The sequence below is a fragment of the Octopus bimaculoides genome, chromosome 12 (assembly GCF_001194135.2).
Source record: "Octopus bimaculoides isolate UCB-OBI-ISO-001 chromosome 12, ASM119413v2, whole genome shotgun sequence".
NCBI lineage: Eukaryota > Metazoa > Mollusca > Cephalopoda > Octopoda > Octopodidae > Octopus > Octopus bimaculoides.
This window is the reverse complement of record NC_068992.1, coordinates 8,929,556-8,957,541: the sequence shown is the minus strand read 5'-3', so window position 1 is coordinate 8,957,541 and position 27,986 is coordinate 8,929,556. Positions and strand designations below refer to the sequence as shown.

The window sequence follows — 27,986 nt, the reverse complement described above, 5'->3', positions numbered from 1 at the left end:
ATATATATATATATATATATATATATATATATATATATATATATACAGGGAGCACAGAATAGAGATTACTGAATAAACAGAAGAGGCTTTACATATTTCTTTTGTTCTGTGGGGTTTTTTTTCTTAATTCTGTAATCTGTATTTTGTGCTCCATGTAAATATATTTCTCAAACCTAAACCTACTTGTGTTTATCTACTTTACTGCATCTGTAACAAGCTGATAAGGGTTGTCATTACAGCTAACTTCCAATGCAGAGGCTGCTGCCCTGGACGAAGAGGTTGGAGTTTAAGTTCCCAGCTATGTGAGCTCTACTCTGTGTTGCTGATACTGGGCTCATTTTGTTTTTCCCTACTCTCTCTATATGATGATAATTTGTGTGTGTGTGTGTGTGTGTTTGTGTTTCCTTGATGTTGCATAATAGTTGAATATAAATGATGTTCTTCATTTCCAGTCTTCTGTAAAATCATCTCCGACCATGGACAAATATTTCCTTGTTTGGAAACAAGTAAGGGTTGATGATAGGAAGAGCCTCCAGACATAGGAAACCCGGCTCAATGAATTCTGTGTGACCCATGCCAGCATGGAAAAGTAGATGTTAAAACAATGATAATGATGACAATATCTTGGTATTGTTTATATATATTAAGTATATGATATTACTTAGTACTAAAGTTCGTATCAGTTTGAGGCTATTATTAAAAAATTGACCAAAGCCAAATAACTGTTCTTTGACACTAATTGTGTTGGTTTGGTTGCTGTCAAAACATATTTAGTATTAAAAGCAAACAATTAAATTAAAACACTTTAAAAAAAAAAGAAAAGAAAAAAAAAGAAATAGTAGTTGTCATTTCAGTAGTTCATCTCACTAATTGTTCAATAAATTCAAATGCTTGCTAATTAAGCTGTTAGATGCTGGATAATTGAGATTAAAACATTGGACCTGCATAGAACAGGATTTTTTTAGATTAATTTCTATGCTAATTGTGTTTTCTAACTTGAGCACAAAACCATTCATTTTGGTGAATGGATTAGTCGATTATATTGAACCTGATCACTTTATTGGTATTTATTTTATTGACTCTGGGAAGGATAAAAGAAAAGTCGATTTCAGAGGTATTCAGATGAAGAATATAAATTAGCTCTAACTAAAGAATACCAGCTATTTCGTCTGATTCTCAAAATATGCTTTGCCAACTTAATTCTTTTTATGTGTTATCATTCTCAATGCCCTAATGTATTTGCCACCATGCCGCTCTCACTATATCTACCCTTACGTACCTCTAGCTCTCTCTCCCCACCACTCTTGTTCATCATCCTGTACATTATTGGTTCTCAACCAGGGTCCACATAAGAATTTTGTGGGTCCACACAACAAAATAGTAAATTGGGGCCCCTGAAAAAAATTTTGCTTTAGATGTATGTATTGGTATGTATAGCATGAAACAGCTAGGTTTCTTTCTCAAACATTTTACATAGATCAATCTATAGAAATTAAGGTGGCGAACTGGCAGAAACGTTAGCATGCCAGGCAAAATGCTTAGCAGTATTTCGTCTGCGGTTACGTTCTGAGTTCAATTTCCGCCGAGGTCGACTTTGCCTTTCATCCTTTTGGGGTCGATGTAATCGACTTAATCCCTTTGTTTGTCTCCTCTATGTTTAGCCCCTTGTGGGTAGTAAAGAAATAAGAAATTAACATGTGTAAACATTAATTAATAACATTCCATAAAACTAGTTTTTGACCATCGAATGGTGATGCGGTTCATAAATAAAAAATGGTTGAGAATCTCTGCCCTATATCTTGATCCATCATCCCTGGACCACTTCTAATATCACTTACTTTTCTCTGTATTCATATTTTCCATCAAGCCTCACCTCCATCCTTGTACATCACTTATAACTCCCTTCCCATATCCCCTCCTTTCCACTCCTGATCCACACTCTGTAACCTCTTTTTGCTCACCTCCTTGCATCTTGAGGGCATCCTCTGGCACACCATCACCACCATCTTCTTCCCAGCTTCTTCCACCCACTCTAATATAATGTAGGTGAGCCATGTAGCTTTTCTATAACAAGATGGCTCTGTTTGTCCTGTCATACTTTAACCTCATCAAAAGAGACCAATAGAATAAACAGCAGACTTGAATACTGGGATTGATTTGTTTGAAGAAACCAGTCAATGCGGTGCCCCAGCATGGTCGTAGTCCAATGACTGAAACAAATAAAAAATAAAAAACCAATAACTGATGGGGCAGACAAGGGTTCCGGTCTAATTTATTGCAGCGAAATGACTTAAGTGGTTTTTAAAACATTGAATAGAAAATTGTTTTTGCTCTTTTGCAGTTTGCTCAAAATCTTGTCAACAGACTACTTCCTTCACACATAATTACATTTGTGAATTATTTGTCCGTACTATGCCCAGTATTTTTGTCAGGTAACACCTGTTCAAAGTTGTGCTTATTCTAAGATAGCTTATCTGGTTGCCTAAGCAGCTAATTACTACCAACATACATTATCTCGTACTAAAATCTTGTGTTTCTTTTCCTGATTATGATTTCATACACATTCCTCTGAATTGATAAAAATCATTAGCTTATTGAATGAAATGCCTTGCAGTATTTCTTTTGGCTCTTTACCATCTGAGTTCAAATCAGCCTTCCATCCCTGGTGGGTGGCGGGGTTTGATAAAATAATGTACTTGTCAAGTAGTAGTACTGGAAATGTAATTGATACCTGTCTTGAAGTTTTGTGGCTTTGTTTCTGTTAGAAATCATCAATTAACTCCATCCCACTAAAATTACTGGCCTTGTGCATAACTCGTTATCACCATCATCTTCATTAGTAGTTGTAGTAGTTATTTTTTTCAGTCTGGATTCAAATGCTACCTCAGTTGATTTTCCTTTTCATCTCTCCAGATTTGTTAAATCAAATTATCAATCAACTACTGGGCTTTGATAGGGAAGAGGAGGAGGAAGTGGTGGTGGTATCTAACAAAATGATCATCATCGTTGTTGTTGTTGTTGTTGTTGGCACTCCGTCGCTTACGACGTCGAGGGTTCCAGTTGATACGATCAACGGAACAGCCTGCTCGTGAAATTAAACGTGCAAGTGGCTGAGCACTCCACATACACGTGTACCCTTAACGTAGTTCTCGGGGATATTCAGTGTGACACAGAGCGTGACAAGGCTGGCCCCTTTGAATTACAGGCACAACAGAAACAGGAAGTAAGAGTGAGAGATAGTTGTGGTGAAAGAGTACAACAGGGTTCGCCACCATCCCCTGCCGGAGCCTCGTGGCGCTTTAGGTGTTTTCGCTCAATAAACACTCACAACGCTCGGTCTGGGAATCGAAGCCGCGATCCTATGACCGTGAGTCCGCTGCCCTAAATACTGGGCCATTGCGCCTCCACTGATCATCATCACATTGCAGTTTATCTTCCAATCAAACCTAGGCAACAATGTTTCCATTGCCTCTTTCGGTTGATGATGCTATCGCATTATTATCGCCATTATTATTTGACGTCCACTTTTCCATGGGTCAAACGGAATTTGTTGAGGTAAATTTTCTATGACCAGATCCCTTCTTGTTGCTTACCTTCACCTCTTTCCAAGCAAAGTAATATTTTCTCATGGTCGCACACACCCATTACAGAAAACCGGAAATGGACAACCTCACTTGTATGATGAAGATGATGCTCGTGTACAACCACCACATGATGTCAAGAAAAGGGTACACACAAACACAAATAAATACTGGAAACCTAATTGATTGCTACCTGTTTTGAAATTTTGTGGCTTTGTGTCTGTTAGAAATCATTATTTACTCTTCTGTTTTTTAGTGCTGTTAGTTTGCTGAAGTGTTGTTTTTATTTTTTGGCTTTGTCAGTACCACAGTCCTAGTAATAATGTCTATCTTTCATAAAAAGTATTCCTTAGCTATAGTTAAGTTTTGTTGAATAAAAATAGTTTTCTTCAACTCATCAAAAATAATGATAATAATAATAATCATGATGATATTAATGTAATGGATTGAAATGACATTTGTTCTTTTTTTTTAATTTCTTCTTACATAGAAATGGTGTTAATGTAGAAGGTGCTACACATCGACAGGTTGTGGACCTAATCAAGTCAGGTAGAGATAACCTTACTCTGACAGGTAAGAATGTTTATTTTATTACATTTATGTATTTTCACTTTGCAAATTAAAATGTAAAAAGAAAAAAGAATTATCTTAATCAAATGTAATTAAATTTTCATCTGTTATACCACTATAGACTTTAAATTATTAGAGTAGGTAAATTAGTAAAACATCTTGTTATAATAATATAGTTTCTTCTTAAGATTGTGGTAAACTTGCTTCTTTATATTAACCGAGAGATCTCCTATCAGGTAGTTTTCTGAAGAAAGGAGATGAAAAATTATGAAGCATCATCAAAAGCTTAAAACATTGGGTATAAATTATATAATTTCTATTTTATGTATGTTTTTTAAATATTATTCAGAATTAAATCATCCAGAATAGCCTATGTTTTCAACTAATGAAATATTTTTAGTGACTTATCTCAGTTTTAATTGCTGTTGTATTGACCTATCTTCTGTCAAGTAGTGAAGGTCACCTCTGTAATAAGCTGGATGATTATAAAATTATTGGAAATAATTTTATGAATTAAATTTCCAATATCAAACATTATTTGATGTTAAATATTGGAAAATGTGTTTGCTGTCTCCAAAGAGGAATTTATATATATATATATATATATATATATATATATATATATATATATATATATATATATATATATATATATATATATATAAAAGATTAAATTATTTGATGTTTAGTTTGAAGCAATTATCCTAAAAGATAGCTGTTGAAGAAGAGACTTATTTCAGTGATATTTCTGTATAATATTGGTGAAAAATAGCAGTAAATTACAAAATATAAAACATATGCTTATTTTAAGTTATTTTCTGGAGCAGGAAATATGTTGCACTTCTTTTTATAAATTATTAATTGTTGTGATAAACATGATGACCTTAGCTCCAAAATACCTATCCTTAAAATATTTCTTCAAAAACTCTGCTGTTATAGGAAGAAATTGGCAAAATTAAAATCTTGTATAAATTCTTATTCTTTACATATTAATAATATTATTGCATGGAAGCAATTGCAATCCTTGGCATGGCTTTATGGTTTAGAAGCTTGTTTTCCATCCATGTGGTCCTGGATTCTGTCCCACTCTGTGACATCTTGGGTAAATGGATTGGGATTCTGTCCCACTCTGTGATATCCTGGGCTGACCAAAGCCTTGTGAATGGATTTGGTAGATGATAACTGATAACAATTTTAATATTAATTTAGGTGCATAGTTTGTAGTTTTGAGGGAAGTGGATTAGTTGATAATCTCAACCACAATGATGTGTTTGCTGTCTCCAAAGATGATCTTAGTGGAATTTGAACGAAGTAGTTGGTCAATTTATTGCCAGTAATAATAATAATAATAACTGATTATTTCAAGAATAGATAGTTATTGATTACTTGTTGTGATTGCTCCTGGTGCTCTGAGATAAATTAATTTTGTGTGTCGTAAATAATAATAATTCCACTAACAGTAACCATTTCATTAAAAGTAGCCAGTGGGATGATTACTCATTAGACTCATTATATATATTGTTTATAAGTAAGGAGAAAAGTTTACCAGAAGAGTGCAATATTAGGTTTATTTTTATTATTTCTAGTGTTCTCAAGGCAGTGATCTGACAGAATCATTAACATGTCAAACAAAATGCTTAATGACATTGCTTCCAGCTGTGTTCAAATTCCCCCAAGGTCGACTTTGCCTTTCATCCTTTCAGAATCAATAAAAGTACTGTTGTGCACTGGAATTGATGTAATTGACTACTCCTTCCCTCAAAATTTTAGGCCTTGTGTCTGCAGTCGAAAGAATTGTTTCTAGTGTTCTAGTTTTGAAGGTTACAATTAGAAATGAAATGCAGTACCACAAAGAGACATGTTTTCAGATATTGACAGCTTTGTGCTCAGCTTTAAGCTTTGAAATGCATACCTATTAATGAAATATTTGAAGAATGGCTGTTTACATGTTTTCTCTGTGTGTGAGATAACCAAGAACATAATTAGAAGAATGTTATTTCTGATAGGCTTGGCCATTTCATTAATGTCACAGTGAATTCTGTTTAAACTCTTTCAATACCAACCTTCACAAGACCACTGCTGGTTCTTTGGATAGAAAAGTGCCTGTTTTAAAAACCTCATGTTGAAATTAAAACCATATGCAATAATTTTACATAACAACCATTTGTTATGTTCCAAAGAACCAGCTTGATATAAAAATAAATGTAAAAGTTATTTTTACTAAAAACAACCAAATTGTTGAACATATTTGAAATTAATTGAAACACACAGGCAGTATATTTCATTAGAAATACGACCATGAAAAGGTTAAACAACCAGTTGAATATGTAGTACTAATTGAGCATCAGTAAATGCTGATGTTGTGATGTCAATACTAGCGATGATAATGTTGTAAAGATTATACGTTTCGCCTTCTCTGATTTTAATGCATGAGTATCACACCGATATAATACTGTAATTTTGACAAATACATAATTTAGTTTGTGTTTTTATATAGAGTGAAAGTATTAGTTCATTAACACCATTTAATTGAGAAACATCTGTCGCTTACAGTGCCTTCTTTATATTCTGGTAAAGAAACAGAAAAACTGTTGTAGTTCAACCCCAGGTCAGGTCTGCTTCAGCAGACCTGTGATGGAAGACGTTCTAGATTATTATTGTTTACTTGTTTCAATCATTGGACTGAGGCCATGCTTGTGTTCTGTGAAACATTGTCATTTTCCTGGGCACAATACAAGGATCTTGTTATTTTGTGTATATTTCCTTTCTAAGATGTTAGCTCATTATTGAGGGGAGATTGAGTTGCTCTCTTTGGCAAGTTGAGTGACTATGTAGGGTCTCAGTCTTTTAGGATTGAGTGAGAGTGTCTTTGCTTTAGTTCTCTAAATCTTTTCCTTGGGGTATCTGATATTTGTAATCTGCTCTAATTCATAAACTTAGATAAACTTACATATGTTTTAACCAAAGATTGGTTCAAGCCATGTCTAACTTAATGGCACCATCTGATAGGATTATCTAAATCCTTTTTTAAGTCAAGTTTTGTTTATGGTCCATTCAAGTAGTGAGTTCTTGTTGAGTGAGTTGTATCCAGGTATGGGTGGCTTATCTGGTATTCCTTGAAGAAAACTGTCCAGCCTCCATTTAAAAGTAATAGGGAGCCTCTATGAGGTTACTTGACCTGCTTGAAACAGCAACCAATCATCTCAAAAATAAAGACAATGAATACTGTAGTCCAAAGTACACTGCTTCAGTATATAATAAAACTGGATGATCATAAACAAGAAATGATTTCTTGATCTTTACAGTTATTTCACCAGAAATAAAGGATCTATTGTTTCAAGGTCTAGGACAAACTGAAAAATTTGCAAAGAATGTTTTCTAGTCTGTTCTAATAATAACAAAATATCCATTGTAAGTATTTGAGAGAACAGTTATTTTACTGTAAACTCCTGTGTTGACCTCCTTTTATATATATAAATACTAGACTACAAGGAATTGTTATATAATGTATACATAAAATTAATGGAAACAATTTTCCCATTTCAGCATTATGTTACTTTCAGAGTATTTTCCCATTATGTACTGTTTTGGCCATTTATGAAGGTATCCAAAAAATCTGCATAACTTGGGAATCCGTGGTCTGATTTACACGAAACTTGTTTTATTCTATTCGTATTTACATTTCAGAGGTATTTTTACTTTCAGAGTGTTTTCCCATTATGTGCCAGTTTGGCTGTATTAAATTACAGACAGGCATGCATGCACAACCATGCAAGCAGAACTGGCATAACTACAGACGGGTACTCCCACCAACTCTGTTGCTTCATAACTTCCAGAAAAATGGATACTTTCTCACGAAATTTTCAACAAATACTACTCAGGTGATATGGATTCAGAGTATATAGGGATTTACGAGAAAGAATTTTATTGAGGGGGTAAGGAGAGGAGTTTTGGAAAATTCACATGATCCGACTAATTTCCCTTCATAACTTACAGGAAAATCGATATCTTTCAATGAAATTTTATACAAATACCTTTCAAACAGCATAGATTACAAGGGTAAAGAGATTTGTGGGGAAAATGTTTTCGGAGGGGGTGGGGAGAGGAGTTTCGAAGACCAGAGTTTTGGACCAGGAAGACCAAATAAGTTGGAACTACTCTGTTTTGGTGGGGATTTTTTCCTTTTTTTTTTTAACTACAACCTTCAAAATGATGTGGACAGGGAACATCTTTATAATCGTAATCTATGCTGATTGAAAGGTATTTGCATAAAATTTCACTGAAAGAAATCCATTTTCCTGAAAGTTATGAGGGAAAAAAGCCAGATTGTGTGAATTTTCCAATACTCCTCTCCCCACCCCTTAGGAAAAATTCTTTTCCATAAATCCCTATATACCCAGAATCCACAGTATTTGAGCGGTATTTGTTGATAATTTTGTCAAAAAGTATCCATTCTTCTGGAAGTTATGAAGCAACAAAGTCGATGGGGTACACATCTGTAGTTCTACCAACAAAACTATCCAGTGTTCAATTTTCTAAACTGTTTTCACAGCCATTCTGCTTTTGAAAATTTCCTTATTTTCTGCAGAATACTTACTTACTCGGTACTTATAAGTTTGCTTACAAAATTATCTCCTATTTACATGTGTGTGTGTGTGTGTTTGTTTGTTTGTGTAACCCTTATTTTGACATCATATGATGGTTGTAAATAAGCATCATACAAGTGATTTTATTAGTTTCCAGTCTTCCATGGAAATCGTGGGAAATATAAACTTGCATGGAAAGAGATTAGCTGGCAACAGGAAGAACATCCAGCCATAGAAAAACTCTCTTCAAGTTCCATTTGACCCATGCAAGTGGGCATTAAATAGTGATGGTGATGATGATGATGATGATGATGACAATGAAGATGTCTGTCTGTGTCATAATGACAGATTGAAAAGATTGGTGGCACGACAAGCATCTGATTGTAAAATGCTGTCTCACAAGAACTGTTCATGGAGAAGCAGACATAAAATGTTGATGATGGTGAAGCCATTTACATATATCACTTATAATAATTTCCGGCATGTATTTATATATTTTCTGTGACGCACTAGGAGGTAATGTAACCACAAATTACAAGTGAGAGTGACAGAATTAAAATGACAGGGGAAGAGAGAAAGAAAGAGGTGTGGTAGTCTATCTGCAGGTGTGTGACACACAGACACACAGAAAGTGGGCCTATGCATCTCTATTTTTTGTAATGTATATAAATGGATCTCTGTAGTTAGACACCTATTTGTCTTGGTTAACTATTCAATGATACTGCTTCAACCATGAGCTCTTTCTCCAGCACTCTGTTTATCCTATCTATCCGTTTATCTATGTCTGTCTCTATATCTAACTGTCTATCTCTTTCTCTGTCTGTCAACTGAGCTATCTGCCAATTTATCCATCCATCCATCTATCTATCCATCAATCCTAAACATAAATAATGCATTGTTATATGTGTGTGTGTGTATATATATATATATATATATATATATATATATATATATATATATATCCATATGGTCTTGAAGGTGTAGACATAACTGCAAGGATGCAGGGTTTGCTTTGTAACCATGTAGTTTCAACTTCTATTTCAAGTGTCTTATACTGTAGCCCTGTGCCAATCAGTGCCTTGTCAGGGAATTTGGTAGACCAGAAACTGTGTCAAAGCCTATCATATACAGATATACATACATATATGTGAGTGTGTGTGTTTGAGTTTGTTCTTTACCACTGTTACCTGACAACCAGCGTTGGTTTGCTTATGTCCCCATAACTTAACATTTTGGCAAAAGAACATTCTTTCTCATTTGTCTGTTGAGCATCAATTCTCATTTGTCTGGCACTCATCAACATATAAACTACACACACACACACACACACACGCTAGTGTACATACGTATATATGTGTATGTGTTTGTGCATACCATTGTCTAGCCATTACTTGATAGTTGTGACTGGGCATCATCTTCATACAAGTGAGGTTATTTGTTACCATGAAAAATATGTCTGGCTGTGGGAAATATTACCTTCCTTGGAAATGGAAACAGGCGAAGAATGCAACTGGAAGGGCATCCAGCTGTTGAAAATTTGCCTCAACAAACCCCACCAGATCCAGGCAAACATGATGATGACAGCCATATTTCTTCTCTGTTGGATGGCATGTAATAATGATAGTAGTTTGCTGTACACGAACCGGTCTTATTACAGCTAATGAAAGACATTGAAATAAAACTCTATCTATATTTTTCTTAGGGAAATAAAATGGTGTAAAACCAGTTAATCTATATGTCTATAGAAATCAAAAATGACATAAGTTTTAAAATTTATCTTTTTCTGGAGCCATTTTAAAATTTATCTTTTTCTGGAGCCATTTTAAAATTTGCATTGATATTTGCAGCTTTTATTAATTCTATTTATGTGCTTTGATTTTTTGTAAAATTTATCATGTTTTTGAAAGCATTTCAAAATTTGTATTGAGAGTTTTTTTTTTCTTACTTCTTTTATGACATTTGGATTATTATTTTGTTTTGTTTTATTGATTGATTTATTTATTGCCATTTTAGTGATATCTGTACCTGAGCGTGTGGCTGAGAGATTGGAACCAAGTGATGATTCTTCAGGACCATCTCTCATTGATTATTCAGAACGACGTTCACTTCCTATTTCCATACCAGATTATCAGTCTGTAGAAAATAATGGTGAAAAATATGTGGTAAGATTTATTGTGTTGCCTATTACACCTATTTTTATGCAACAAACTGAGCATTTAACACCATTTATCTTACAACGTTACTCTCACTTTCTTTTCCAATATCATTTATTTGTTTTCTTTTAGTTTTATTATTCCACCTAACACCTTTTTTTTTTTTTTTGGTAATGTATTCCTTTTGAATGTTTTCAATATTTTCATACAAATTTAGTCACAAATATATTTTAAATTATGTTTATTTTTGTATAGTGATATGAACAGACAAAAATCAAATGATTTGGGTATGAATAAATACAGAAAAGTCAACTTTGGTTTTACATTATATTGTAGTGATAGGAATTAGTGTTGCAGAATATGTGGAAATTTTGTCAAGAAATTGTATTTTAAGAATCAGAGATCTCAAGATGTCTGGATGTGGCAGGGGTTTATTGTCTATTTATTACATCCTATTTCACTGCACTAAAAAAATTGTTGAACCTATTTTCAACCATGCACACTGAAACAAGCAGTCATAAATTGTACAACATGATAACTGCAGCAAAGTTTGTACATATGGGTTAGGAGAATATTATCTTAACTCTCCAATAACTGTCCCTCATTTATCATGTGTTTACTTGATACAAAAGAATATCAAAAGACAATGAGAAAAACTGTGTTAGATACTCAACAGAATCAAATTAATATACAAATAGACAAAGAAAACCATTCACTCAAGCAAAGAATTTTCCAGTTTGTATCAGAAGTTATGCAAGAAATCTATGCTAATTGACTAGTATACATTCAGTTGGTTTCTTTTTTTTCTTTTGTTGTTTTTGTTTTTGCTGAACTACCATCTCTCTTGGCTTGTTGAGAAGTTGAAATTAACAAAGCTTGTTACTTGATATTCTTTTTTTACTCCGATCTATGGACTAACTTCATCTTTAAAGAAACATTTATATATGATATAGATTTGCCACTTACATGCCTCCTCAATTCAGTCTTTGATGTTAATTTTTTTTTTTTTTTTTGCTACAATGAAACCAATAAGTTTTCTTTGAAATGTCATATATTTTTTTTATTATGTCCAAATCTACATAGATCAAACACACTTCTTCATCAATTCCAAACATAATATATGGACCAGAAGTACTTGCAAAAATATTCAGTTTAAAAAAAAATAATAAATAATTGCTTTATATAAATTTCACATACATATTGCATACTGGACACAAGCATGGCTGGTTGGTTGAGAAATATGCTTTACTATACAGCAATTCTAAGTTCAATGTCATTGTGCAATATTTTGAGCAAATATCTTCTTTCAATAATTCCAATTTCACCAAAGTGTTTGAGATAAATTTGGTTGGTGTGGACTATTTAGAAGCCCATTGTGTGTGTGTGTGTGACTGTATGGTTTAGAAGCTTGTTTCCCAACCATGCAGTTTCAAGTTCAGTCTATGCATGGTACCTTGTGTAAGTTTTTTCTACTGTAGCCATAGTCTGGCCAAAGCTTTATGTGCAAATTTGGTTGACAGAAATGGAAAGAAGCCTGTTTGTGTGTGCGCGTGTGTGTGTATGCATGTGTGTATGTATATATGTGCTTGAGTGTCTGCAAGATTGTGTCACCTTGTCTTGATATCACATGATAATTGTAAATGAGTGTTATTGTCATATAAACGATGACATTTCCAGTCTTCTCTGAAAACATGTCTGGCCATGGGGAAATATTACCTTACTTACAAACAGATGAGGGTTGGTGACAGGAAAGGCATCCAACCACTGAAAATCTGCCTCAGTAAACTTCATCTGATGCATGCAAGCAGGGAAAAAATGTGCATTAAGATGATGATAATGTGACAAGCAAGAAATGAATAAAAAGTGAATTTGACAACTTTTGTGTGTTTTCAGATGACTAAAATGGTTTTTCTATGATGTAATTGCTTTATAACAAGATTCTTTAATAAAATCTATGATAGATTTAAGTTGGAGATGAATGCTTTAAGATGAGACAATTTGTGTAAGAATCAGAAACAGTTTGAGGCAAGTTGGCATCTCAAAAGGGTTAATTGGATTATTACTGCACATTCACAATGTTAAGCTTACTTTCCAAGGTAGATTGGATTGGTCATGCTCTGTGTTAATATGTAATTGACATTTATGTGATTTGCATTAATCAACTAATGTTCATCATCAAAACAATTAGTGAGATGACTTTTCAGCTCACATTGACCACAAAATGTGAATTTCACTGAAACCACTATTAATAGCCTCTGTATGATTACTCAATCTATTGGAAGTGGCTACCAAATCTCCCTCAGGTTACTGTCTCCAAAAAAGGGACCCATCTCTCCTACTCTTGTTCTCCTCTCCTCCTCCTCCCCTGCACATTATCTCCATATTTTTTCATCTTCTTAGAAGTTTATTGGACTTCTCCTCTCCATCCTTCTTGTACTCCTACTTATTGCCTTCTCTCTCTTGATCCTGTCCTATTCTTTCACCTCCTCCCCTCCATACAGATATTCATCCTTAACAACACCTCCACCCTTATTCTATTCACTAAATTTATCTCTATACCCATCTCTAACCGTCCGTTACTCTCCTCATACATTCGAATGGACTCCTCTACCCACCCTTCCAAATTCTTTGACCATATTCTCTCTGATACTCTCCTTTCTTGAATCTTGATAGTATACTCTGATACCTCACCATCACTACCATTGTTTCCATAATGGCTACTCCTACCTACCTTTATATAAAGTGGGGTAGCCATGTATCTCCTCTATAGCAAGACACATTTGCCTGTTCCTCTACCATACTTTAGCTTCTCATAACCTAGCATTAAGCCACCTTTTTCTCTAATACAACCCTATTCAGTTTGAGGCTCTTTTTCTTTATCTTGCAAGTTACTTAGTTACCTCACTAGTGCCAGTGTCATTAAAAAAGGCACCCAGTACACTCTATAAAGTGGTTGGCATCAAGAAAAGCATCCAGCTGTGGAAACCATTGCCAGAACAGGTATTGGAGCCCTGTTAGATTCTCTCAATCTGTCCAGCTCATTTCAGGAAAACAATTGATGTGTGGAAAAACATAAAAACAGAAATGGCTGCAATACCTGTCATCCTAAGTCTGTTTGATCAGGACAGTTGTCCTGGGGCTAAACAACAACTACTTTTGCAATCAAGTGAAGGAGCTTCTACATGGGTTGCATGATTTGCTAGAAATAGCTGTTATCTCACCCTCAAAACACATCTCATTGTCTACTAATTCATAAAGAGAGGAGAATACTTCAAAATTTCACCCATATTTCTTTTGTTGGATGGTGGTGGGCTGATATTTGTATGTTTGACAACAACTGCATTAGATAATGTAAACTGGGATACATGATATCCCAGTTTAATTGTCAAATCACACCTTAATGTTAGAGAAATGATATTCATTGGATAAAGAAGTCCAAAATTCACTGTCTGCAAATAAAGACAGGATGATCCTAATAGGAATGTCTTTGTTTATTCGTTTCCTGTCAAACATGATCAGAGTTTGTATGGCTTTAATCATAGTTTGCTCAGTCAGCATTCGCCTTGGGCTAAACAGCAAACACAGAAATTGCAATTAATTACGAGCTCAATAACAACTGAAATCATACATTTATTGATTTGACAGGGAAAACACCCACTTACACCAAAAAAAAAAAAAAAAGAAAGAAAAAACGCAGATGCATGACAGTGCTTTAAATTTAAATCATTAAAATCTACTTTTCAGAAAATATATATATATATATTGAAACAAATGTTCAAACAAAACAGTTGTTTTAATAGCAGCAACTGCAGAAAAATTTCTTCTCTTCTATGTTGGCTAATTATATAAATTGTCATTTAAAACTCCTACTCTAATTCTGGCTGTCTCAATCTGGCCACTCTCCCTAGCTTTTCTCTTTTCCTTTGTTCTTGACATATTTCCAATTTCATTTCTTTTTATCTTCACATCCTCATTTTCCCAAAGTACAAATTCTTTTGCATTTATCTCGAAAATGTAACTCACTTCTACTTGCAGTTAACAGAACATTTGTTTACAGCCAGAAACTTTTACTGGTTAAAATTTTCCTGATTATTAACATAATCTTTTGTCTTTTAATTCCAATTTACCATTATACTAATTCAATATACCTCTAACCCTTTCATTAACTATATTTCTAACCAAAATACACACCTGTGTGTTTCATTTAAATTCTTAAAATAATGTAGACTGATTTCATGAAACTATAATTTTTTTTATTGATATATTAATATATTAAAGTGGTGTTTGGAATATAGCTAAATAAAAGATTTTTACATAAATCTATTATAGAATTTGCCTCAGAACTACTCTAATTATAGTTATGTACAGATAAAATATAAAATATAATGTTATTCAAATTTTGTTTAAATATCATTGTATAAAATGGGTTAGTGAACCAATATTGTATTATATGATATAACTTACAAAATACACATTATTATATTTAAAGCAAAAATGCTTTAATTTCATCACATTTTGTCTCCTTTTTCTTTTCTTGCATAACAATCAGTTTTTGCCATTATTATATGGAACATTCAAAGTACCAAGCTGGCAGAATCATTAGTGCATTGGACAAAATGATTAGCAGCATTTCTTCAGGCTCTTTACATTCTCAGTTCAAATTCTGCCGAGATCATCTTTGTCTTTCAGAGCCAATGAAATAAGTACCAGTTGAGTTGATATAACTGACTAACTCCTTCCCTAAAATTGTAGACTTTCTACCAAAATTTGAAATCATTATGGGGAACATTTGAATTGGATTAAATAAAAGCAAATAGTCTTTGGGTTCTAAGTTATAAAGATGAATGATTGCTTCCTAATCTTATGCTTTCAGATTCAGTCCCACTGCACAGCACTTTGAGCAGGTTTCTACAGTTGAATGCCCTTCTTTAATGCCAATCATTTTACAGAGTGTGCTGGGTGTTTTTTATGTGGCGCCAGCAGCAGTGAGGTCCCTAAGAAATTGACTAGACAAGACTCCTCAACTGAAGTGGGGAGTAGTATTGAAGGAGGTGGCTTGATGCCAGGTGATGTGAGGTTAAAGTAAGATAGCAGGACTGGAACAGTAGTCTTGCTGTAGTGGAAATACGTGGTTACCCCAGTTGGAAAAGAGAGACAAGATGGTGGTGAAGATGTTTCAGAAGATACAAAATGTTATTAAAGGTGGTTGGGGGGAGGGGTAATGATATGAAAAGGAATAATTAAACTATAATATATAACAAAACAGCTGAATTGTCAAGTATCCAAACTGCTCTGAGTTGGATCATTGTATGTAAAGGGTATTGTTGTTGTGTAGCCTCATGTCGGCACTGATTGAGAAGGCTATAGCCAAAGGCATTCCAGCTGCAACCGTCTTTGTTTTATTCAGTATTTAGGACTATATTATACAATGTATGATTTGTGAAAATTTAGCTATTATTTCTTGCAGATCAAGCAACCACATAGAGGCATTGTCTTTAGCTAGCAAAATGTATTGTGAAGTCATTATGTATTTAGCTACCATCCAAATGACCTTCTCCATATTATAGTTTGTATATTAGAATTGATTTTTTAAAAAAAATGTTGTTTTATTTTTTTTTTTTAGTTTCTGAAGTTCATCCACTAAATTATTGAAATTAATTTCAGTTGTACCTTTGATTCAAATGATGACTGTGAATGTGTATAGTTTGGGGAGGAAAAAATAATTGATTACTCCACATTAGGGAACAAAACAATATATTGATATAACTAATTCTAAGTTTGATACAAAACTTTTTCAGACAGAATATATTGAATTCATATCAACTGTCTATACTTTAGATTTATTGAGCATTGAAGTCTTATAATTTACAAAGAATATCAGCAGCCTTCAATGTACCGATGCCAGAAATTTCACGTAGAAGCAACTATTTTTAACTTGATTATGAGGAACATGTGCAACAGACGTGAACTGATATATCCTGTTGTAAACACACGTTACAGGGTGTGTCTGTTGAGGTGCGTGTGATTTCTCTACCCACCACCTCCAAATAAAGGAACACTTTAATTGCCATATTAATAAATATCTTGCAGTTGTTGGCATTTAATCCTAGATCAACTCTGATCAAAAGTATTCTTGCTGGAACCGTCTCTTACTTTTTATACATTGGAAATTTGACTGTTTGGTATATCTGTCTTTATTTCAGTTGATAAAGTTTGATCTGAAGAAGATTTTGTTGCTTTTTCTAGCTGGTCAAGTGAATATATAGAGGCTCCTTAATTGAGTTGTATTTCTTTGAAACCAGAGCTGAAAATATTATGGAAATTCCCAATATTTTCCCCTCAATATTGGTTATTGTTATCTGAATTCAGGTCAACCCTTTTATCAAAGGTTTTCTGTGAACTACCTCCATCTTATATTCAGACAGAGTATATCTAATAATCTAATATAAAGCGCCCATTGCATGCTGTAAAGGGATTGGTGTTAAGATGGGCATCCAGCTGTAGAAACCATACCAAAGCAGGCACTGGAACATGATGTAGTCTTTGGGCCTGTCAGATCCTAACAAACCATTCAGCCCTTGCCTGCATGGAACGTAGATGTTAAATGATAATGATGATGATGATGATGAATCTAAGAGATTATTTACTGGTATCTTCCATCTATAAGATAAAGCACATTCGTGTGTGCTTTGAAGAAGATTGCATTGCTATTTCTTGTGGATTGAATGACAATGTAGAGGTTCGTTTTTTAGCCCAGCTAAATAGGGGTTTCTCATTTTGATAGAAGACAAAGACAGCAAATCTGCAAGAGAACATTATAATTGACTAGTCATCATCATTATTGTTTTAATCCTTTACTCTTTAAAACTGGCCATATTCAGCTCAAATATTCTTCCTGTTTTATATTCAAACTGACCAGATCCAGCCTCTAAGATCTTCACCCCGATGTTATTCTAAGAATAAACAATCACATCATCAAAATCTCAATGCTACAAGACAATGCAGAGTAATTCAAAATAATGTGAATATATATATAAACATAACATTTAACAGAGTAATCTGAATGTTAAAGGGTCAACATGCACTTTTTCGTGCTTGCATGCATTGAACAAAATTTGTTGAGGCAGATTTTCTGTGGTTGGATGTACATCCAGTTGTCAACTCATACCTATTTCTAAGCAGAGCAATGTTTCCCCATGGCCTCACATATTTTCGTTGTATATTGGAAATGAATGGCTCCTTCTGTGTGGGAGTGACAATCATTTACAAAGATCACACACACAATTACGTGACAAGCTTCTTTCAGTTTCCATCTCGCAGATGCTCTCGCAAGGCTTTGGTTAGCCCGGAGCTATATCAGAAGACACTTGCCCAATGAGTCACACAGTGGGATTGAACCTTCATCATGTGGTTGGGAAACAAACTACTTACTACATAGACACACGTGCTGTTCAGTGATCATCAGGAAATTTTTTTTGAATGGTTAAAGAAAGATGCAAACTTTTCTGATAAAAATAAAACTATTTTTTAGATAAATTCCATCAGCAGAAACATTATCTATAGTTTTGAAAACATATCTCTGCAAATTTTCGTTAAAAAAGTATGCATTATTAAGAAATTTATGAGGAAACAAATTGAGGTGGAGCCACTAAAATTTTAGTTATACCTATTGAAATGTGTTTTGTATTGTGTATATTGTGTATTCAGAAATGTAAATAATTCATGAAAGAAGAACATAATATCCATCATTTTAAAATATAAACAAGATTCACTTTTATTATGTTTTCATGAAAGAATACTTCAGTTTTATAATGCATATATATACATTTGGAAAATATTAATAAAAATATTTATGATATTTATATTTTGTCAGTTTATGTTAAAAGTATAGTTTTATATTTAGTTCTTTTATTAGTTTCAGCCGTTTATTTTTAAATTTTTAGTATCTTTTTAGTGACTATTCTTGACAAATTAGCTCTGTTTGAATATTTTCATTGCCATGATTTTGGATAAGTTTAAAAAGTGGAAAGTTACAATATACGTAATTTAACCAAAAGTAAAATTACTCACAGTTATAAAATCTATGATGTTATTGATTCTTAGGTGAAGCTTGGCTATGTGGTAAGAAGCTTGCCTCCTACCCACATGGTTCCAAGTTCAGTCCCACTGCGTGGCACCTTGGACAAGTGTCTTCTACTATAGCCTCGGGCCGACCAAAGCCTTGTGAGTGGATTTATTGGATGGAAACTGAAAGAAACCCATCTATGTATCTGTGTTTGTCCCTCCATCACTGCTTGACAATTGGTGTTGGTGTGTTTACATCCCCGTAACGTAGTGGTTTGGCAAAAGAGACTGATAGAATAAGTACTAGGCTTAAAAAATAAGTTCTGCAGTCGATTTATTTGACTAAAACCTATCAAGGCATTGCTCCAGTATGGCCGTAGTCTGTCATCATCTACTTCCAGCTCTTTTGATACCAAACCACTGGAGACCATCTCTGGTTCTGTGACAAAAACTCCCTGTTTTAAAACCATTTAAATAATGCTTTTCATGACAATTTATGTTCCAGATTTTAGCTTAATAAATAGCTAAGTTATTTTACTTAATTCTTCCCTATTTTCACATTTAATTGAAATAAAAGCAGTATATTTTAATAGAAACAGGCTACCAAAATGTCTAAACAACTTCTGTATCTCATTTTTATACTTGCTAAATTAAAAAAAACTTGCTGCTTCATACACACCTTTTCAGCCAAATAAAATTAGGATTTATATTGACTTCTAAGAGCAACTTAGAGGCTGCTGTTAAGTGGATATAAATTCACACCTGAAGTTTTGAAAATTAAAGGGCTGAAACAGCATTTTCAAAGTACTTACAGTTTTCGTATCAATAATTTCATCATCATCATCATCATTTTTCTTTTTTAATTCTTGTGGTAAGTCTTCAATAACACACACAAATGGATTCACTACCCAACTGTACTTCTTATATGGTATCTCAGAAAACCACACACTTTTCCAGGATGTTCTAGAAAGGTATTCGTGGCAACCTCTGCAATTTCTGTGGCTTCTGAAAAAAGTTTGAAGAGATATCAGTGAAACATAATTCCTCAGTTTCTCCCAAAATGCACTCTTTTTCCATTTTGCAGAAACATATTTAAATGCTTTCCCTGAAGGGACAAGTTGAGAGTATTGACTTGCTAAAGAATTCAGTGAGATAAATTTATCACAAATGTCTCTCTTCAGTCAGAAAATTGACTAAATCTGATTCCTGTGATGAAAGAATTATTTCTTTCGGTCTTTAGAAAGTTCCTTATACAGCAGTAACGTTTTATTGCCAGCCCCTGCTGTATTACATAATCCAAATGATAATCCAGTATTTGTTGGATTGGTTTTAAGGAATTCATGATCTCATAAAAGTTTCCATAGTGACATATATAAATCATGGCTTATTTCCTTCAATTTTAAAACCTATCAGAAAATAATTCAATATGCTTGCAAAATTTGTTCTGTTGCAAGCTGTTTGACAATGACACATAATTCAATGTGCTTTCCTGTAATGTTAGCCAGTGCATATTGTGGCATCCGCACTCACAAAGAGGCTGTTAGTTGAAAGGAAAGTTAGCAAAAGCTGGAGAATTTCGCTTCATGTGGTTTATAAAAACAAAATGTTTTTCTGAACAGAAAATTGCAATCAAAGAATGGCGAGATTACTGCTTACTTCATGTTCAAATAGAATGCTTGAATGAAATACAGATTTTACTGATTAATATGCTGCAAACTACTGCTCTTTTGACAAATATATTGCTTTCTGCTTGCAGAATTAGTACACAGGAATATATCATATTTATCTATTATACATCTATAAAGCCAATGGCAAACAAGCAATGTGGGGTAACACGGTAAGGATGTAGCGCTAAGATGTAAATAGTATGTTTAGGTGGGTTGGTGTTGTTCTTGCAGATCAAAGGGAACGGCCTTTTGTGACAAATCCAGTATCTCTGAACTGGCAGCAGGTTTCAAAGATCAGCTGAATTTTTACATAATGTAATGGCTAGATGTAGTTTGAAGTTTAGAATGGCAAGAGTTGGTGGGTTTCTTGTTAGCAGATCAAAGTGAATGAGCTGTCATGGCAGTTATGTTAATTTCAATGGCTAAAAACCACTGGCCATCTAATTGATCAGGATTACAGTTATCAGAATCCATTTAATCCATCAACTGCAAAATTAAATTTCATGATTATTTCAGTAATGATGTTAAATACCTACCAAAAAATAGAAATTGGTATTTTCTGCAACTCAAGGTTGCCTCAATAAACTTGACATAGATGCAGGAGTGGCTGTGTGGTAAGTAGCTTGCTTACCAACCACATGGTTCCAGGTTCAGTCCCACTGCTTGGCACCTTGGGCAAGTGTCTTCTACTATAGTCTCAGGCTGACCAAAGCCTTGTGAGTGGATTTCTTAATAATGCATACTTTTTTAACGAAAATTTGCAGAGATATGTTTTCAAAAATAAAGAGTACTCAATACCATAGTAGAGATTAATAATGTATATTTTATTGTGGTCAAGAAGTCTCTTGTTACTCTGAGTTTCACCTACTTACCACACAGCCACTCCTGCATCTCTCGCCTTTTGATGTTCTAAATTCAAATCTCATCGTGGTCAGCTTTGGTTTTCACCTTTCTGAGGTTGAGGAATAAAAGAAAATAGCTAATTTCTGGAATCAGTTTATATTATGATTAACCCTTTTACTGTAGAAATCAGATAGATATACCAACCTCTCTCTTGTTGAGGATTGTCAGGTTTGAAACTAATTTTGGTGAGATGTGTCAAGTTTTTTGAAGCAGTGTGACTAGCAGAATATACCAATTCTATTTTTTAGTAGGTATTTGATACCATTATTGAGAATAACGTTGAGAATTAATTTCACAGTGAACTGTTTAATGGGTATGTGATGGGTACTTCAACATACCCAATGCATTTTGATGGGAAGAAAATGTGCTATTATGGTATGATATTGAATTCTCAAAGCACCTTATTCTGTAAATGTAACTTTGGGAAAAGAATCAATATCATTATTCCTTATTTCTTACCATTAAATCTGTGGTGGAGTTAAAAAAAAAAAGTAACTAAAAAACAAAATAGGTGTTGATTTGATTAAAAAAATTTTCAATCATTTTTAGAATAAATTGGAAAACCATTCTGTATAAAATTATTATTGTTGAATAAAGTTTCAAGTATATTTCTTGTTGAAACATAATTTTCCAGTAATTTTCCTGTCATATATCCAGGAAAATATCTAACAACATCTAATTAATATTTCTACATTTCTTTACTCTAAATTTTTTTTCTCTCTTTCTTTCTATTTCAAAGATACCATTCAAATTGGTATGTAGACATTTTAAGCATCAATTTAAAACTGAAACAGAGCAACACACCTACTGACATTAGTTGGCTTATTGTTCCTTTTTGTCTCAAATTAGTGCTTGTTTTGTCTACTACCATTTACATTGGATGTCTTGACAGTTAATTTAAAACTTGAAATGTAGAATGTTGTATTCGAAGATGACCCAGCATTTTATTATCATCACTATTCTGCCATTCACTTTTCCATGCTTGCATGGGTGGTTGGGCAGGTGTTTCTTTAACACTTGTTGTAGTCATTTGTCAGCTTGATGAAATTTAGACCTTTTAAGATCAGCCTTTACCACTTTTCCCCATGTCTTCTCCGGTCTTCCTCCTCTGCAGATTCCTCCAACACGGATCATTTGTCACTTTTTCAATCAACTGTCCATTCCATAAGCATCATATGTCCGTACAGGGCTGTTTATACTGGAAATGAGGGATTCGTTTACACAGAGGAGGCATTGAAGGGCCAACTGAAGTGTCGGCAGAATCATTTGACTGTGGTGTGAGGGACATCATAGTTTTTTTTTTACCTTACTTGGTTCTTCACTGTCCTCTCTCTCTCTCTCTCTCTCTCTCTATATCTATATATATATATATATATATTTTTTTTTTTTTCTTCAGCCTGATTTGTATATATATATCATTAACAACAAACCATTAACAATCATCCTGCTCATTGTATGTATGCATGTGCACACACACACACACACACAGATATGCACAATATTGCATATATGTATGTGTAAGCACCCACTACACTCTCTGAGTGGTTGGCGTTAGGAAGGGCATCCAGCTGTAGAAACTCTGTCAAATTAGACTGGAGCCTGGTGTTGCCATCCGGTTTCACCAGTCCTCAGTCAAATCGTCCAACCCATGCTAGCATGGAAAGCGGACGTTAAACGATGATGATGATGATGATGATGATGTATATATGTATGTATATGAAATGAGATTTACATTTAACATATAATGTGTGCTCATATAATTTCAGGTGTTTAACATTTATATGGCTGGGCGTCATTTGTGTTCACGGAGGTATCGAGAGTTTGATTGCTTACACAGTCAGTTGAAAAGAGAATTTACAGATTTCAATTTCCCCAAACTTCCTGGTAAAAAACTTTTCACATTGTCTGATCAACAACTCGATGCCCGGCGGAGAGGTTTGGAACAGTATCTAGAAAAAGGTTGGTTTTTAAACTTAGTTTTGTTTTCTAACTTTTTTCATTTTTAAAAAGTAACTTTTTTTCCCTCAATCGGAAGCAGACATAATCTGTCATTCAGTTCCATACCCTAACCACCTGGCTCTAAGGTGCTTTTAGCTTAGTCTTTCCCTTGATTGCAAGCGTATCGACTAGGACCCTTGGTCTGAGAATTGATAACTCAATATCTCAATCATCTGCTTGCTATTGTTTATTTAGATTAAGGGGTAGGCCCAGGAAGACCTGGGCTGAGGTGGTGAGGCAAGACCTTCGTACATTGGGCCTCACCGAGGCGATGACTACGGACCGAGACCTTTGGAAATGTGCTGTGCGTGAGAAGACCCGGCAAGCCAAGTAAGATCGTTGCCAGTGCCCCTGGACTGGCTTGTGCGGGTGGCACATAAAAGACACCATTTCGAGCGTGGCCATTTTCGTGCGGGTGACACGTAAAAGCACCCACTACACTCTCTGAGTGGTTGGCGTTAGGAAGGGCATCCAGCTGTAGAAACTCTGCCAAATCAGACTGGAGCCTGGTGTTGCCATCCGGTTTCACCAGTCCTCAGTCAAATCGTCCAACCCATGCTAGCATGGAAAGCGGACGTTAAACGATGATGATGATGAGATTGGGTAATCTTGTGACAGTGAACTGATCGATAATCATGTGAAATCATCTCCTTCTATACACTGATTAGGTTTATAGCTGGAGCAGCTAACATAGTTTTGCAATGTGTATGTGTGATGGGGTATGAGGTTTTAAATTCATTTCTACTGTCTGGCAAATGTCTTGTACTATAGTCTCATACTGACCAATGCTTTGTAGATGAAATTTGGTAGACATAATAGCAACCAAAGGGACAGGTGTAGCTGTGTGGTAAGAAGCTTGCTTCCCAACCACATGGTTCTGGGTTCAGTCCCACTGTGTGGCCCCTTTGGCAGGTGTCTTCTACTATAGCCTTGGGCCAACCAAAGCCTTGTAAGTAGATTTGGTAGACGGAAACTGAAAGAAGCCTGTCATATACATATATGTATATATTTGTGTTTGTGTCTGTGTTTGTCCTCCCCCCTCCATTACTTGACAACTGATGTTGGTGTGTTTACATCCCTGTACCATAGCAGTTCAGCAAAAGAGACCGATAGAATAAGTGCTAAACTTACAAAGAATAAGTCCTGGGGGTCAATTTGTTTTGACTAAAACCTCTTAAGGCAGTGCTCCAGCATGGCTGCAGTCAAATGACTGAAACAAGTAAAAGAATAAAAGACTAAAGCATTCAACATACTCTCGACATTGTGTATTCGGTTGCCATTTTTGTTGTTTACCTGCATTATCACTTCTCTTTGACATTCACAGTTTTTCAAATAAAGCATCTGTAAAATATATGTCTAGGAAAAAAAAAATCAGTTGTTAAACCCATGACGATGTTGGTGACAACAACAACAACAACAATTAATCTTGATACTAAAGGTGACATTTTGTTCAATGTCTGTTCTTCTCTTTTTAAAGCATTAGTATGTAATTTGTGAGAGATTCCATTGCTGTTTCTAGCAGATTTCAGCAACTATATGTTAGCTTCCTTGTTGGCACATATATGCTGTGTTGTCCATTTAAATCAGTAATTATCAAAGATCAATGATATTTCTTCTGTCTTTATAGTTTGTGCAGTACGAGTCATTGGAGAAAGTGAAACAGTTCAAGAATTCTTGGCAGCCAGTGATTCCCATATGGTAAGTACTGACAAACCATGAAATTGTTTGTTTTCTGCTTCTACATGTAATTACTTTCCAACACTTCTTTCACGTCTTACATTATTTGTTTCTCCTTATTCTTCTATCTCTTCCTCTCTTTCTGTTCGTCTTTCTCTTCCTCGTTTTTGTTTTTGTCTTTTCTTTACTCTCTTTTTCTTGTACCTCTTTCTTTTTCCATATTTGTGTATCCTGTTATTCTTCCTTATGGCTCAACCAGTGTTAGTAGTTCAATTTGTGCCAACATGGGTAACTGGCATTAAATGGTATTTCGATGAATTTCTTTTGAGAACTATTAGGTCTTAGTAGACACAACATGTGGTCTATTTCTAGCACATTAAATGTCCACTTTTGTGGCCATCATTATATATATAAAAATATATATATATATAGTTAATAAAAAAACACATATCAGAAAGAAGCACACTCTAAAAAATGGAGCAGTAATTATTACAACAAAATCTTATATAGAGTTGCCTAAAGTTTCATGCCTACAGAGCCAAAGCCTTATGGAAGCGCATCAGACTCTATATTACCTCACTTGCAAACAGGTAAGAATTGGCAAAAGGAAAGGCATATATTATTGTTTGTGTGTGTGTGTGTGTTCATCTCTTTCTCTCCCTCTCTTGCTGACCCTTAAATAGGAGATACTAGCTTCTCCTATTCTTTTACAGCTCCTTTGAAGCTCTGTTATTTTAACATTGAAGTTGTTATTTAGCCTCAGATGAGCAGACCTATACAACCAAAGATTTTCCAGCCTTGACCATCCAATATACATAGACACATACATATTTCATGCGTTGCCTTCCAATATTTATGTTATCACGTCTGGGCAAGTCAGTCTGGTAGTCTGCTCATCCTATTTGTTAAATAGTGTGTTAAACGAAGTTAAAAACTGTATATATATACATATATATACATACATATATATATATATATATATATATATATATATATATATATATATATATATATATATATATATAGTTAGAAGTAAAAATAGGATTAAAAAATGCTGGCAGATATCAATAAAGCACTCAGTATTAAAAGAATTTGGTTAAATGTTCAACAATCAGATACCAGTAAATGTGAGTAGAATACTTACCCCAAGTAAATCCTCATGCATGACACGTAAATCCAGCTATTTTTTTGCAGATTTTTAAGAAATGCAGAGTATTTAGCAACAAAATATGTTCAGAGAAAATTACATCTTATTGCCATGTAAAGAAATATCTCAATAATTATTTAAGCCAATCACAAAAATTGGTGTACATCTCCATTTTATCTATGTGATTGGCTTGCATAATTGTTGAGATATTCTTTCACATGAAACCAATGGTAGCCTTAACAGACAAATAAAGAATCCTTTATCCATCAATGTAGTTTTGAGCACTCATTCTCATTGTTCAATATTTATGTGTGTGTGTGTGTGTGTGTTTGTATATATATATATATATATATATATATATATATATATATATATATATGTATATATGTGTGTGTGTGTGTGTGTGTGTTTGTATGTATATATATATATATATGCTTGTCTTCATTTGTGTAACTGTCTGCTTTATTGTAGGAAAATGGTGGCTGCAATGAAGTTGAGTTGAAAGTTTCCTTACCTGATCATTCACTTTGTATTGTCACAATACGAAGGACAGATAACACAGAAAAGGTTTATCAGGTGAGTGGTTTCAGATTCCTCTCTTCTTTCTGACCAGTATAATAACCAAAAGTTGCCATAGTAGAATAAATTATTTTACCATGAACAAAGAAAAATCTTAACATTTTATACAAAATCTTTCATCACAGAATCTGCCTGAAACCTTAGATGTCTTATTCTTTACAGCAAAATAATTCCACTTTGAAATTGTTCCTATCTACTGAGTGCTGATGCCGGTCATTTGTCCTTTCCTCATTCGGCCGCTTCACAGCTGTAACACTTCTTTTAGTTTGTATCTTGACTCTAAAAAAGATGATTCTACAGTTTTTTGTTGAGCAACCTGAACAGAGGATCTGTTTATGGTGATCAAATGTTTGTGCTGTTCTTTAGGTCACTCTATCCATCAAATTGACATTACCTGTACAAGTGCAGTGTACCATATATCAGATGACAGTGATTGCAAAGTAATGTGAAATGGAGTGTTTTGCTTAAGAACACAATGCACCACTTGAGCTAGGAATTGAAACTACAATCTCACAATCATGAGTGCAACAGCCTAACCACTAGGCTATGTGCACTATATCTTTGGTTATTGTAATTACAGCTAAAATCGATAAAGACATTGGGATACAATCATTTGCATATTTTCAGTTTATAACGTTTTAATTCCGTAATACTATAAACACCAAGACAGAAACAGACCTAACAAAAGATGATGGAAGACGAAATGAGAGCAAGGAAAGTTATCGAGAGGATATATAAAGGATAAGGCAAACGTGAAGAAAACTGTCCTGGCACACACGAGTTTAACCCCTGCTCTAGCAAAGGAAATGTCTGTAAAATAATTGCGATATAGTGATAGTTGTCATAGAGACTTTAGTCTCTCTCTATCACCTTTCAACAGCATTATATATGAAGAGACATTAGAACAATTAACAACATAATAAAAAGGTTTTATTTATGATGATGCTTGGTTTCACAATTCCTGTCATTCAGCTTAGCAGCCGCTGATTAAGTTGTAGTTTGGTAATGGAAGTTTAAGGGCTTCCTTGATGCCTGCCAGAGAAGCAAGTAGCTATCACATC

The 27,986-nt window shown here is 34.2% G+C and overlaps 1 protein-coding gene across 2 annotated transcripts in view; it reads left to right on the top strand.

Moving 5' to 3' along the window:
• Window positions 1-27,986, top strand: part of LOC106876773 (sorting nexin-27) — a 110,959-nt gene that overhangs the window by 64,178 nt on the left and 18,795 nt on the right. For both annotated transcript variants that reach the window (XM_014925462.2, XM_014925461.2), the window contains exons 2-6: window positions 4,072-4,154; window positions 10,751-10,899; window positions 23,291-23,483; window positions 25,150-25,220; window positions 26,818-26,922. In XM_014925462.2, the coding sequence (XP_014780948.1) occupies window positions 4,072-4,154; window positions 10,751-10,899; window positions 23,291-23,483; window positions 25,150-25,220; window positions 26,818-26,922 (601 nt within the window). The remainder of the gene's footprint in view (window positions 1-4,071; window positions 4,155-10,750; window positions 10,900-23,290; window positions 23,484-25,149; window positions 25,221-26,817; window positions 26,923-27,986) is intronic.